This window comes from Leptopilina heterotoma, unplaced genomic scaffold (assembly GCF_015476425.1).
Source record: "Leptopilina heterotoma isolate Lh14 unplaced genomic scaffold, ASM1547642v1 Lhet_90, whole genome shotgun sequence".
Taxonomy (NCBI): domain Eukaryota; kingdom Metazoa; phylum Arthropoda; class Insecta; order Hymenoptera; family Figitidae; genus Leptopilina; species Leptopilina heterotoma.
The window spans coordinates 813,124-829,384 of NW_025111194.1; the positions used below are offsets into that span (position 1 = coordinate 813,124).

Genomic DNA, 16,261 nt, shown 5'->3' on the forward strand with positions numbered 1-16,261 from the left:
TCTGCTCTGCTCATTCGTCTCGCTTTGACTCTTGGGAGATGTAGCGGATTCTATTTATTCCCCAGCTACATCTCCGCTTATGGAACTGACCAGCTTATGCTCAATTTTAAAATATCAACCATTCGGAACCCTTCTTGAGGTTTTTAATTCTCCTTCAATTTTTTGATTTTTTATCCTCTGCATATGTATGAAACTACAATGAAGCACTTTTTAAATTGTTCCAATGTTTTTATGATGAGGATAAATAAAATCAAAAACTGTTACTGCAAAGATGTTTCTGGTCTAAAAATTTAAATATAAGATATTGTTTTAAGTTTGCAGACATACTTTTAAAATATTTAATTTTGCAATAATTTGAATATATTTCATATATAATTTTTAAAATGCTTGAAGATAAAGAACAGGAAATATTAAAATTTTATTTATATACTTAATTACTTTTTAATCTACGCTTTTGTCATGTTGAATATAAACGAATTTTACGTAAATATAAGCAATTAAATTTTATCGCACCAAAATCCAGTTTAGCAATACTTTTATGCTACATTATTTCTTGCAGTCACTTAGTGCGGTTATAACTAATCATGACTAAAATGTGGCTTCTCCTATTTTTCATAATTGTTCACAATGCGGTAAATATAATTTTAATTTTTGTCAGTAAAGTCAGGGAAATGTCAGGAAAAAAATTTTTGTCAGGGAAATTAAGAAAATTGGAAATTTTTTCGACTTTTCTTCCAAACATTTCAATACTATTTATTTACAATTTTTAAAAATCAATTTTTGAAGAATTTTAATTGCAAATTTTGAAAATAATTGAAATATCAAAAATTTTAATAAAAAATCTTTAAATGTAAACTTAAAAATGACAGTTAATGAAAATTAGCTTCTAATTTTATATAATTCAATAATGTTTTCAGTATTTTCATTTACATAATTCAAAAAATTCAAATACATTACATACAAAAATAATAACATTTTAGAATTCTTTTTAACATTTTGGAGAATACAATCAAGTTCAAAATTTTTAATTAAAAAAAAAAAAAAAATTAATTAGTTTTTTAAATTATACAAAATTTTTTTTAAGGAATTCAATTATTTTCGAAAAATTACATTAAAACATTTTTAAAAACTAATTATTAGAATTGCTTTATAATAATTTTTTAAGATTTAATTATCTTCGAACAATGTAAATAAAAATTTATGAAAATTTACTTTTTGGAGTTATTAAAATTTTTGAGAAATCATGGTCCTGTTTATAATTAAAGTTCTTCAAAAATTTGATAATTTTTATTTATATTTTTCAAAAATTCAATTATTTTTAAAAGATTTAACTAAATTTTAATTGTTTGGAAATTATTCAAATATTGAAAAACTATTATATTTATATAATTACAATTATTATTAAAAATTTAATTTTTGTATTTAAATAATTGAATTCTAGAAAAATTTTTTGGAAATTATTTAAATTAATTGATTCAGAGATGAAGTTTAGTTGAAAATTGTAAAAAAATAATTGAATTCAGGAAGGGTTATAATTGTAATTTTTAGAAATTATTCAAATTCATAAATTTTACCCATTTTCCGTAAACATTCATATTTTTCTTTAAAAAGAATTTTGTCAGGGAAAGTAATTTTAATGTCAGTAAATTGGCAGGGAAATGTCAGGGAAATGTCAGGGAAATTGATAAACTGAAACTTGTGGCCACCCTGTTTATAATAACTTGTTATAATTCTTATAATTATATATGTTAAAATAGGTTTCTTTGGATGTCTATCTTGCGCGAATGATACTAATTTCGGATAACACTAATTTCAATGAATATTCGAGAGTTAAGAAAACTGATGGTACTGTCGGTGCGAAAATCAAAGATTCAGATGACTGCAGATGCGACAAATCTGCTAAAACCACTCAAACCTTAGGTGGCGGTACAAGGGAAGGCAGATTTACATTTGGCGAAAACCTTAATTTCAAATGGATAAACAGTTTGAGGTTATACGAGCAACATAAATTAAACGTAATACACTTTTTTACATTGTTTCTTTAGAAAAAATGTTTTATAATAATAGAAAATTGTATTTTAAGGAAAAATTGTGTGAACATAACCTAAAACTTTTTGCACCTTTAGCTATACCTTTCTTCAAACGTCAAATTGTATTGATTTTTTAATTTTTTGTTCAATATATATAATGTCAGAAGAATAAAAAAATGTATATGTAATTTACAGGGACGAATGACGATCACTTACGAAAATAACAAACATAAAAAAACTGAAACCGCATTTACACTTTGTAAACCAATCTATAAAAGAATAGATCCAAAAACCGCTGAGTCGGCATTTGCAAGGGACCTTTTTTTTAAAATTTTCATCAAGAAATATTTATCTTGGGAATGTATTGATCCAATGGTAGGTACAAGGCGCCTCTTAAATAATTCAATAATTAAATAATGATTATTACTATATAATATATAATAAATAATTTATATTATATAATTTAAAGTTTGTCAAAAAAAAATTTTTCTTCTAGGATGTGAGAGTGGATGATACGTATTTTTTCGAGTATGATCAAAAAAATTTCATTCATTGCGATGCTCTTGCCACTATAACATTTGAATTAAAAGCAGAATATTCGGCTGATTGTGGTATTGGTGGTAGTGGAGAATCATTTAATCTTGACACCCTTCGAGTATTCTTTAATACAAAATTCTACGATTGTGATGGTACAAAGTATTTGCCATTTGCTGATTTCGATCCTAATATGCTTACAATGGCAAAATTGGCACAGGCTAAGAATTTTACTGAACATCTAGCAAAACTTCCACTTAATCTCTGAATATAAGAAAAATATACCGAAGAAAAAAAAATTACATATGAAACGAAAAATTTAAATTTTATTCTTCAAATAAGTGGTTTTCTTGTCAAAATTGATAAATAAAATAATTGTTTATTTCATTGACGTCATTATCTATATACTAATCTCCGTATTCTTTCATTTCGTAAGGAAATAATTTGCATGAATTCTATTTCTTAATTTCAATTACCTATTATTGTTTTAATAAAATTCAAAGCTTTTTTAAAAAATAAAGAAAAAAACATGTTTATAAATTCTATTTGTTAATTAGAAAATTTAATTAAACTGAAAATTTTTTAATCTTCAGAAAAGAAAGGAAAAAATTTCATTTACAAATCATTCTGAAGAAGAAATTTATAGCAAAACAATTAAAAATTTTGTCCCTCTCACAATACACCAAATATATGTATATATTTTGAGTTTATATATGAACTCTCGAGACTGTAATTAAATCTCGACCAGTAAAAAATAAACCTCAGCAATCGGTTCGTCTCGGGGTTCCTGTTTTCGGTTAAATACAGTATTTAAGAAATTAAAAAATTAATTATCTTATTTGATGTCTGCTTTTTCTTGTACAGAAGCATTATTATTGGTTTTTTAAAAAAAAAGTTTCAAACAGGGAAAGTAGGTGCTTGTAAGACTGTAACTTGAGATGAAAGCTTGTACATGCAGTATGATGCAGCTCTATATACAAGGATCCTGTTATTGTGAGTTACAGCATATTTCATATATACATTGACGTACCGGTTACTTTTTTTTACAAATACACGTACACACAGGTTTGTTCCACTTTTTTTTCCAAACCTTCTGCTTAAAATCGACCAAATGCAAAATCCAATTTGTTTACCGGTACATTTATATATATATATAACGCTATGATGATGATCGGTGAAAATTCGCATATACCGAGAATATATTAAAGAAGCAAAAATCTTTTTTTAAAAACGGAAATGGCGCCTTCGTGAATCCTCGCGATGAAAAAAATGACCCACTTTATTTTTAATTTTATATATATACGCGTATTTATTACTGAGGTATATAATTGGCATTCGTTATATACCAAAACTCTTGAACGTATTTTACACTTTTATAAATTTTTTTCCGATTTCAATTATCCAGATATGATGTATCCTGTTCCAGTTTTTTTCCTTTCCGATGTTACTAATGATCCATTTAATAGTTTTCGTTTATTTGTTAATTGTTTCCATTGTTCGTTAAATTTTAAATTTGCTGCTTTTCCAACACGTACATTTTTTTATGGTAAATGGAATAATTTACATTTTCTTAGTAGTAAATAACGAACGTGGAACTAATTAAACGATAATCATTACAATATTATTACAATTATTAATAATTGTATTAATTTCGAAAAAATCAATTATTTAAATAATTGAAATTTTCCGATGAGTAGTTTTTTAATACTATTTTAAATTAATTATGAATCGTAAATTCGAGTATACTTTCAAAATACGCAAAAAAAATGGGCAGTGTTCCTAAAAAATAGAGAAGAAGAAAAATAAAGAAGAAGAAAAGAGGAGAAAAAATATACAAAGTATATGAGAAAAGTGCAATAATGTAAATAATTTTTTGCCTCATTTTGTAACATGAATGCAAATATAGAAAAAGATATAAAAATATCAAGATTGTGGTAAAGTGAATTATAAAAAAAAGAGAAAGAAGGCGCATGCGTGCAGAGGACTTGGCCACGCGACAGACGCGCGCAAAGACTACTCCTTCTCTTTTTCTCGTACAACACACGTTTTCCCTTCACCTTTCTCTTCCTCGCATCTCCGATTCTTGCACCCATCCTCTATTCTCTCACGAATCCTTTCTGTGTGACTACTTCTTTTTTCCTCTTCCTTTTGGTCTCTTTTTCTCTTTTCTTCTCTCTTTCTCTTTCCTTCTCTCTTCTTCTTTCTTCTTCTCTTTTTTCCTCTCTCTTTTTCTTCACTTTTTTCTCTTCTTTTTTTTCTTCTTCTTATTCTTCTTTCTATAAACTGGCGGCTGTACCACGCGCGAGCGTGTTCATCATCCACTACTTCTGAAACATACATATACCTTTCCTCCCCCCTGCCTCCTCCTCAATCCCTATCTCCCTTTTTCTGAACCAAACTCCTCAGCCACTACCCAGTAATCACTGCCCCCGACCCTCCAGTTGGCCGCTGCCAGGAGCAACTTTTCGAGTTCCCACACATTGGACCTCGTGTGTAATGTTTGATAGCCAGTGGCGTAAAAACATTTTTAAATTTAAATTAAGCTTTTAGGGTTTCTTGCCCGGCAATTGTAATTTCAAAATATAGTATAGGGTACGTTTTTAACTAAATTTCCTATATTTTAATTTTTATATAAAATATAAAGGGTTATTTTAATGGGGGGGGGGGATATAAAAAAGGTTATTTTTAATGAAAATAAATCGTAACTTACTTAGTTACTTACTACCTTACTAAGTTAGTTAGTAACTAAGTTAGTAAATTAATAAGTTAATTAGTTAGTCAGTTAGTAAGTTAGTTAGTAGGTTAATAGGTTAGTAAATTAATAAGTTAATTAAATTAATTAGTTGTAAGTTAGTATATAAGTTAATTAGGTTAATTAGTTGTAAGTTTGTAAGTTAGTTAGTTGCTTATAAAGTTAGTTAGTTAGTTAGTTATTAGTTAATTAGAAAAAAAATTGTTTTTTCATTTTTCTTTTTAAAAAAATAATTTGTATTTTGCATATACGAATATATATATAAGAGTCCTAACAAATTAATTCAAACAATGTATTCGAAATAAATCCCAATTTATATGGAAGATATATAATTACAAGTTCTCGAATTAATCAATTAAAAAAAGGAATAAGTAAGTTGTATGTATCGCGGAGGTCTTTGCACCGAGAGTAGAAGCCGCCGTGAATTTTGGGTCTGGTGTGTTTCGTTTTCGGTCGTATATATGTGTATGGTATGTATGGGCCTTAGGCCCTCGGGGTAAGTGCATCGTCCAGGACCACGATGCATGGTGGCGGCACAGCGAATCGTAAAGGACCGTGGCACGCGAAAAGAAAGAAAAGGACGCTGCTCACATATCCTATATATATACGTACTATATATGCTATATATATATAATTATATATATAATATATAATATATTTATTTATTTATATATTTATATATTATATATTATATTATTATATATTATTATTATAATATATAATAATATATATAATACTATACTAATACATATATATATATGTGTGTATATATACTATATACATGTATGTATAAGGCCCAAATATACTGGTACGAGAAGGTCGGTCTTTTTTCATATGCCCCATCTATAAACGCAAAGAAGCGATGAGATAAAAATATATACTTTCGTTGAATAAAATTCTCCTCTGGTATATAAATTTTCACACATAAACACATTTTTTTTCAAAATTCATCCACCCACACGTATATATATAGGAAAATATTCAAGGCGACTTTATATTTTTTTTCTTTTTCTAAGGCCCGAACAAAGCAAACCAAATATAGTACCTGCGCGCGCTTTACTTTTCATTCTATTCTTCTCTTACGTGAAACTTTTCGGCTTTTACTTCCTGTCACCCTCTAAAAGCGAGCTAAAAGTCACCAAAACCAAAGACTTGACTATAATACGTTTTGTATATATATATAATATATATGGGTATATACGTATTGTATTTACAAAATATATATATATATATATATATATATATATATACATATATATAGGTGCGAGGCCTATATAAGGAAAATTTTCTAATCATTAGTTTTTATGGCTTTAAAGTGCATTTAATCTCATCCGCTTTTTTAGAAAAGAGAAAAGAACATGACTTTTTGAAAAAAAGCTTTTTTTTGTAGAAGAAAATAGATACTTTTTGTAAAAAGAAAATTTGTTTGAATTATGAAACTTGTTTGAAGAAGAAGAAAAAAGAAAAAAAACAGAAAAAGAATACTTCTTTGGAAAAGGAAAATTAAATTTGTTTTGTAGAAAAGGAAGAGGTTAACTAAACGATAATAATAATCAATTTGCATTGGATATTTTATAGATATAATGGAGACTTGAAGATCAATAATTATTAATTAATAATTGATTCTCTTTCCGTATTTTTACTCAAAACATTATTAAAAACATAACCTCAAATTTTTTGCTTCTTAGGTACCTATTCTCAGAGCATGACACTATAATTTTTAAAATTTTTATTTTGTTTAGTGTTTGAATTTTTCTTTTTTTTTGGTCAATGGGTCAAAATGATTTCTCAGTGAATCCTTTTATTTTATTGACGCGAATAATTCGACAGAAATGCCTCGTGTACCTGTAATCAAAAGTTTTCTGTGTTCATTTGGGTCGATTTCCCCGAGAGACTATAAGAGGCCTCGATTTCGTTGGTAGAAAAAAGAGTTGCTCCCGTGTGTTCAAGTTTTCGATCTGTTTTGTAGCCGCGCGAATCTCGTGGCAAAAGAGAAAGAGAGATAATAAAAGAGAGAAAGAGAGAAAAGGAGCTCGTGCTGGACCTCGTCCCTCCCCACTCCTCTCACTCTGGTACGTGCGTATAGATTCGGGGCCTTGCGTCCCAGCCTCGGGGTCCACAGCAGCGTCAGAGTGATGGGGAGGGGAACCACCCGAGGAGAGACGAGAATAACCGAGGGCAGCGCACGCGAGTCCATAATGATAGACCACCGTTGAGAGAGAGAGAGAGAGAGTCGTTCTGAGGCCCAATATACAAAAAAAAAGGCCCCATTGCAATCGATGGTAAAAAAAAGGTACTTTCATGCAACTCAAGAGTCCCAAAAATGAACAACGTGCAAAAACACGCGATAATGAGCTCGGATAAGCGTACAAACACTGACTGACTATACTCTCGCACACGCACTTTTCCTCTTCTCGTGCGAGTCATTTCGCGGCGGACAATGAGTAATTAGCGACGGGGACACCTTCTTTTTCGGGGAGAACGAATTAATGACGTCGACGAATTGCCAAATGCTTTTTTAATAGGCAATTCGAAGATAGGATCTTGAGAGAATTTTTATGTGTTTACGATCTTTTGAGGACGTTGAATTTCTTTTTTTTCTTTCTTTCATTTCTTCTTCTTCTTCTTTTTTTGCCGTTGTTTTACAAATGAAGGCCAAAAATCGTTTTTTTATCGTCTCGAGGCATCTTTCTATATATATAATCGTATGATGAAAATTTTTATATTATCAATTTTCAGAGATAAATGTAATGAACTTCATTCCGTTTTTTAAAATTTGGGCCCTATTTAACATAGGGCCCAAATTTTAAAAAACGGAATGAAGTTCATTACCTAAATAAAGATATACATTATTTTAGAAAAAAATATGCTTGCGTGTGGCGAGAAAATAATTTTGTACTTATACTTTTTAATATTAATACATATTCATATACAAAATAATACGTACTTAAGATCCAAATTACAAATTGGGCCCCATGGGTTTCGAGGAAGGGCCCTAATGGACGAAAAATTACTTTTGAACCAAGCTTGAAAATATAACGCACTTTTACAAATTTCAAAATTAAATCGTTTCGAAAAATTGTAATTTAAGACCGCCAAATATATTATAATGATCTACAAATGGGCCTTAGGGAGGATTATCAGGTCCCCCATTAGGGAGTCGCACAGATACGAAAATTAAGTGCCACGCATTCTTATACCAATATACTTTTTTTTGCAGTTAGAGTAATTTTTGCTGTTTCAGAGACACGATAACCGCGCTGCATAATTTTTTTCTTTGGGCCTCACTGATATAATTTTTCTAACCTTGCTAAAATATATTTTTTATAATTTTCATGTCTTTATTTTTATATTTTTTTATTAATTATAAACTAGGATGTTTTCGGTCATAATTCCAAAAAACAAAGAAAATTAAAAAAAAGAATAAAAATCTGCCGAAAAGTATAGAGATTTAAGCCTCAAAAAGTAATATACACCTAATAAATTTTGAAAATTATTATATTATAAATATAGAACCATAAAACACTATATATAGATTATATATAACAGTATCATTAATCTTGCATACGGAGAAATCGTGTAAAAGTATATATACATAACTCAAAAGAAAATGGAACATAAGGCCCAATTTTAAAAAAAAGGGAGGGCCTCATATGTGTTATTAGCTTCATTTATAGATGCGCACTGCACTATAAGGTGAGAGAAAATTATGCAGAGAATTTTTTATTTTTTTATACACATTCTCTTAAGTGCGCGAGAATTTGGGATACAAACCTATTAAGTTTGACCATATGGGGGCTCCTTAAGTCCCATTAATATATAATTTTTCCAACAAAATTTTAAGACATACTTTCCTATATACCTCCATATATGTAGGATAAAATTTACGGATTCTTGATTTTAAAATTTTTTATATTGATAACATCAATAACATTTATCATTATATAAACAAACGAGCAAGTAAAAATTTGGTCCCAATTTTGAAAAAAGACCCTTATGCCACACAAGAGTTTTCAAAAAAAAAATTTAATTCTTATTTGATAGTAATTATAGACAAAATTTCAATTATAAGAATGTAACAAATATAATTGAATGAAGAAGGTTAATAAATTTAGGGCCTTATTTTTAAACTTGGGCCTTACTCTATACATGGATTTATAAAATAATTTATTCAACTAATATTTACAGAACCCATAGTAATGTTGAATTCCAAAAGTAATGCAATTCTGTACAAAATAATAATATATAAGTAAAAATAATATAAAATAATTTAGGGCCCAATTCTAAAACTGGTCCTTTTTCTACATGGATCTAAAAATAATATTTATATATTCTACACCTAATGTTAAAAACTAAAATTGCAATTGTTTTTCTAAAAAGTAATAATAAGTATAAAAACTAAAAACTTAAAAATTAGGACCTATTTTTATATTGGGGCCTTACTCTACATTTTAAAATAATATTTAACTGTATATTGAACCAGTAATGATAAATTCTAAAATTTCCATGATTTTTTTACAAAATAATAATAATAAGTAAAAACTATTTAAAAATTAGGCCCCATTTTTAAACTGGGGCCTTACTTTACATGAATTTCTAAAATACTATATTTAACTATAATATATTTACTGAACCAGTAATGATAAATTCCAAAATTTAAATTACTTTTTACAAAATAATAATAAATAAAAACAATTTAAAATTTATAGCCGATATTAAACTATGGGGCCTTACTTTCGTTGGCAGAGGAAAAAAAGAAGAAAGAATTGTATAAAGAGAGAATATTCTTCCTTGGAAAGGAAATAATTCCAAATTATGAATTTGTATTACTGAAAATACTGCAAAAGTAGGATTTAAGGCCCAAATATTTGTATAGAAGGACTGACAGAGGGAGGGGGCGACTTGACATCGCCATAGTGTTTCTCTCTTGTCGAAATGAAAAGAACATGAACACGATCTTTTAAACATTTGTTTAAACGGTTGTAAGAAGTTTTTATCGATGCGGGATGCACACACTGGGACCGCGATGACGATCTAGATAAGAGAGAGAAATATTTTTGGGACTTATTCACCCTTTCCACTATACGAGTATATATATATATATATATGTATACAATACAAAGAAAGGGATTCGCACACACTGAGATATCGTAAAAAACGGAAAACGACAAGGAACTCTCTTTCTTGAAAACGACGACGCAGGAATATAATATTAACTTTTGAGGAGAGGACCCCCGACTACTTCTATATATTATACGATTTCGTGTGTATAGCGCGAGGGAATTTTAATGAAATTATAAGGCCGTAAAATTCCGCTACTTTATGATCAGTCGCCTCTCTTTCTATATCTCTGTCTTTTTCACTCGTGTGTAGAAATTTATATATATGGGGACTTTTGGGGACTCTTTTGGGTCGCTACGTGCGAGCGTTTTTCTCACAACACCATTTACTTGTCGGCACGTTTGTTCGAAGTACTTATCGCACGCAGCGATGTGATGTGCGAATTGCAAAAAACGAAATGAAGGAACATAAAAATTGATGTAATGACATGGGAGGGGGGGGGGGGGTCAGTTTTGGGAAAACTTTACACAGCCAGGATTGGAATTTTAATTTTTTTGTTTCGACTGATAAAAATTGACGAAAAGTATGCAATTTTTTGCTTGGGCCTATTTTCAGCCTAGGTTACGCCCACTTTTTACCTAGTTTCAACCTAGATTTAAACTAGTTTCAGCCTAGATTGCCTACTTTTAACATAAGTTTAGCTTAGTTTCAGCCTAGATTAAGGCTAATTTTTGCCTAGTTTCAACCTAGTTTCAGCCTAGATTTGCCTTCGTTCAACCTAGATTTAGGCTACTTTTTGCCTAGTTTCAACCTAGATTTTTCTACTTTCAACCTAGGCTTAACCTAATTTTCGCCTCGTTTGAACCTATATTTAACCTAGTTTCAGCCTATATTGTCTACTATCAACCTAAGTTTAACCTAGATTTGGCCTACTTTCAACCTAGATTTAACATAGTTTCAGCCTAGATTTGATTACTTTTGCCTACTTTGAGCCTAGATTTTACCTAGTTTCAACCTAGATTTGCTTACTTTTGCTTACTTTCAACCTAGATTTAACCTACTTTTTGACTAGTTTGTATCTAAGTTTGGCCTAGTTTTAGGCTTGATTTAGCCAAGAAGTAGCCTATTTTTAATTATAATAATAATAATAATAATAATAATAATAATAATAATAATAATAATAAACAGAATTTATCATTGAAAATTATTAATAATTATGAATTAATAAATAAAATTAAAAAACTACCTAATTTGATAATATTAATAAAAAAATAAGTGTAATAACATTCATTGTTTTTAGAATTTAGCTTTAATAATAACAAAAGTATTGCCTCGTAAAAAATGAGATTACGATCGTCTTAAAAAAAAATGCGCCGATGGTCAGGCGCTGTTTTTATCGATTCGTTATTCGATTACAGTGGGCGAATATATTGGACTGGAAGCGTAACCCGATCTTGTATAGGTAACGCTGAGCGCAGTGGTGGTAATACTGATGATGATGATCACCAAGCATCACAGAAGCGACGTAATCGAGCTGTAAGAGGAACAAAGGTGGATAACTATATACTTTCCTACCGCGAGAGACGGGGGGATATTGTATATATTTTTTTAAGAGTGCGTAAAAAAAGAAAAAAAAATTTCGAACCTCATATATGTATACGTGCATTACCATAGACATTATTCCTTAACAATATTCATTAATATATTACACATTATACATTTATGCGAAGCAAGAAAAATTCCAATTTCATTTAATTACCAAAGCCAGGTTAATCGAAATCCGCTTAATTAGTTTCTCTTATGCCGCGCGCACAGCATCGCAGCGATGCGTGTCTGATCCGAAAAATAAGGGCGTTGTAGGTGCATATACATAAACTCGTTACTCTCTGATCTTTATATATTCGGGTATATATATACATGTTAAATATACATAAAGACGTGATTTCCAAATTTTTTTTTATTTATTTATTAAGTTCGTGAAATTCCAGGTGTAAATGAAAATAAAAATGTATAAAGAACTTTCGTGAAAGTCTGCCTTTTTTGTATAATAATATAAATTGAATTAAGGGAATCTTCTTTTCTCCGGGTATATGTAATTATTTTATTCGTTTTTAAATGTTAAAAATTCGATTCGAAACGCTTTTTTTTCTTTTTAAATATGTTTGTAAGAAAGCGTCTGGATAATAATGTGAGACTTGAATGATCTACATTGGATCATCGCAGTGAAGTCTACCAACAGGCGCGCCGCTTTTTCATTGTACTTTTCAGAATGGGAGCAAAATTAATTTGAACCTTTTTTTATCGAAAAAAATTAAAGATTATAAACAAAAAATAGTTGTAAGTGTAACGAAACTGTACTGTAACTATAATGTAACTGTATATTTTTTTTATTATTTATTACTAATATTATTACTATTATTTTTACTATTTTTCACTACTTTTTATTATTTTATACTATTTTTAACTCTTATTACTATTTTTACTATCATTACTATCACACTCCTTCTAATGATATCAAATTAAGACAAAAAAACGTATCAAAAAATTGCATCGCAACAATTTTGATACGTTATTAGTATTTTCCTGTTGCTATTATCAATATTATATAGCAAAAAGTATTATTAAATTTATTACATTGATTCCATTAAAAATTCAAAAATTTAATTTGAAATTGACTTTTCTAATTAACTCGAATGTGAAATGGTTGTTTGATGAAGAGGTAAAATGTTTGTATCTCGTTATATCTTAGATTTTCAGAGAGATGTAAAAGTTTGATTGTAAGAAAGAAAGTCGGCAATTTCAAAGGACTCTTTTGCTAAATTATTAAATTCTTGCGTCACCGTTTGAATATAATGATTGGCCCGGAGGCAAAATTTCAATGACTCTATTAGTTACGGACTCTTACACTATGTATATACATACAGCTGTATATCGAACTTTATGATTTTTTTCAGAAAGAAAAAATATTTTTGTATATAAATAATATAGTCACTTTTTCCCCTTTCTTCCCCCTCTCTCTCTCTCTCTCTCTTTTCTTTCGTTTCTACAAAAAAAAATTTGATACCTATTTGATTAGACAATTGTACTCAAATTGTATAGAATTCCCTGCTCTCACCCCAGAAAAGACATTTCCAATTTTTCGGTAATTTTTAACTATACACTAAAAAAAGTTTGACTACATTTTTTTTAAAATTAAAAAAAAAATTTTTTTATTATTATTTATAAAATTTATTATTTATAAAACCGTCCGTATTTAGAAAACTTTATTATATTTGCAATTCAAAAAAATTAACAATGTCAATGCGACAAAAAACCGGAATTTATAATTCGGGATCATCATCTTAATTCGATCATTTAATTATTTCTCCCATTCTTTATAAAGTGACCGATAAAACTGCGTTAATTAGAAAAAAAGGCCACTGAGAAAAAGAGGAAGAAAGAAGAAGAAGAAGAAGAAAAAGGACAAAAATCGAGAAGGAAGATTTCTCCAATCTTAAAATTCCATATGATCGGACCTAAAACGACGTCATTTTTGATCCGACAAAGACAAAGAAGCTCGATATCAAAAATTACCATATTTCCGCAATGAGTGTGCGTATGTGTGTGAGTCCGTCTATAGTGAGCGCGGTATCTTTTCGATGCGCCGCGGGGCACCTCCTTAAATTTTCGTTTTCGTTATCGCGACTTTAGGTATAATAAAAAAAAAAGAAAAGAAAAAAAGTCGAGTAACTTGGGTAAGAAAAATTGGGTGGGGAAAGAAGACACACGACAACTTTTAAAACACAGAAGCAACACGGATGTATATACACATATATATATGTATTCAGGAATTGAGAGTTTGAACAAGGACACAAATAATTCAATGCACCTGTCTCTTATTGCTTGTCGCGAGATCGCAAGCTGCCCTCTTCTACCATTACTCCCTTCAACCAACCCCTCTCTCTCACCTTCTTCTAAAAAAAACCCATCTCGACTGTCTTGAAATAAAAAAAAAATTCTCTTTTTCCATAGGCGTCAAAACCTATTTCGAATTTTAAATTAACACTTTTTTTCTAAGCGATATATCATTTTATTGACAGAAATTTCTAACGAAATGTTACTATACTATGTGTTTTGTGAGAAAAATACCTAATTAGATATGCAAAATTTTGAATTAAGTATATGAGAAAATATACATTTAAATATCTATGTAAACTGTCTAATTAAATATGTGAAAATGACAAATAGCTCATCTGTTAAACTGACTACTAAACTGAAATAGATTAATGAAATGAAAAAAAAATGTTCTTCAGGTGTGATAAAGATCTTGATGAGATATTAATTATAAATTATGGTTGTTGAGCGGCATATTAAATATAGGGACTTTCTTGAAAGTAGCAAAAGGTCTTTTGAAAAAGTATTTCTTTTAATAACTCTCTAAATTCGAGATATAGATAAACACAATATATAATACTATATAAGAAATAGTATTATTTAAATAATAATAATAGAAATAGTAACAATTATAAGGCAAATGTTTTCAACAGTTGAAAAAAAATTTTTAAATTAAAAAACCAAAATAAAAATAAATTTAGACAAATAATAAATATGGTTAACGAAAATTGTTTAGAATATATGACGTTTTCTTTATAAAAAGGCAAAGTGAGACCGAAAAGTGACTAATTAAAACCCCTTATTGTTACTAAAGGTTCTTCTGATCATTTCGTTATAATTACGATGAGTGAGATTGTATTGTTTTTTCAATTGGTAAATTATTCATCATTAAATATTAATACCATTCCATCTATATGGGCTGTTTCATCTTCTTTCTTCTCTTCTCCTGGAAAAATTTAAATTTTCTATTATTAAATGAGCATAAAAAATAACAATTGATTAGTGAGTTAGTAAATTTTAGTAAAATTGACTAATTCCAAAAGAAAAAGTAATAGCACTATATTTAGTTATATTATTATTAATAGCACGTAATATTGTTCGTACCTCGTTAATAATTATATTCAATGAGAAAAATTATATTTCCAAAGTCGAATGTGTAATGCAAAAACGCCAAATGGACTTTCCCCTTCCAAAAAAAGAAAAAATATTCCTCGGATGCATTTCAAGTTGCACGCACGCGCCTACCATATACCCAAAATACCGATCATCGCATTCGATAATGAACTAATGAGCTGCGACCACGCGGGATACTTTCCTGTTGCAACTTATATATGTTCTCAATAAGTCCCGAAAAGAGAAAGGAGAGAAGTCATCAAATTATAATTTATATATATATATATACTTCTTTCAAAAATTTATTCCCCCCAAAACCATTTTTGGTCACTTGAGAAATTAATCCCTATTTAAGAGGCCCTTCGTCAATGATAAAAATTTGCTCTCGCGTAATTATACCCGCTAATCAGTAGTCGAGAATTCATTCGGTAAGATTGAAAGAAATTTTTTTTTCCAAGAAATCCATTTGATATAGATAAGTATAAGAATTTTTTTGGCACACTAAATTAATGGACAAATTAAATTGAAAATTATTTCTCGGTTTAAGAAGAAGCAACGAGGGAGGGGGGATTAATTAGAAGAGATTTTTTTTATTGATAGGGAGTATTAAGTGTGGGCGTTCTTTACTTGCGCGGAAGATATGCGCACACGTTTCGTCTGCGCGATAGATCTGCGCTGACTATTCGGTTGCGCGTAGGAGCTGCGCAATCACATCTAGGAACTTCTATTCTAAATTCTCTTCTTGAAACTTTTTTTAATATTTTTTAAAAATATTTTTCCTCAAAGTAGTATTTTGTATGTAGTATTTTGTTGCGTAAAATGTTCGTATTTAGGAATCATAAATTTTTCCCCACGTGCTGAGTTTTTCCCGCTCAATAATTATCGTCTGGAGGGTCGC

General features: G+C 29.2%; 1 protein-coding gene across 1 annotated transcript; it reads left to right on the forward strand.

The window, feature by feature from the left end:
• Nucleotides 1–551: 551 nt before the first annotated feature.
• On the forward strand, nucleotides 552–2,955 carry LOC122511807. Its single transcript, XM_043627295.1, has 4 exons — nucleotides 552–632; nucleotides 1,758–2,015; nucleotides 2,226–2,405; nucleotides 2,527–2,955. The coding sequence occupies exons 1-4, from the start codon at nucleotides 585–587 to the stop codon at nucleotides 2,830–2,832; spliced, it is 792 nt and encodes a 263-aa protein (XP_043483230.1). The 5' UTR covers nucleotides 552–584; the 3' UTR covers nucleotides 2,833–2,955.
• Nucleotides 2,956–16,261: the final 13,306 nt, after the last annotated feature.

Bases quoted from the DNA above. Each gene is read 5' to 3' on its own strand.
- LOC122511807 (XM_043627295.1), top strand. From the start codon at position 585: ATGACTAAAATGTGGCTTCTCCTATTTTTCATAATTGTTCACAATGCG. The intron at 2,016-2,225 runs GTAATACACTTT...TGTAATTTACAG, and splicing joins ACGAGCAACATAAATTAAAC to GGACGAATGACGATCACTTA. The intron at 2,406-2,526 runs GTAGGTACAAGG...TTTTTCTTCTAG, and splicing joins GGGAATGTATTGATCCAATG to GATGTGAGAGTGGATGATAC.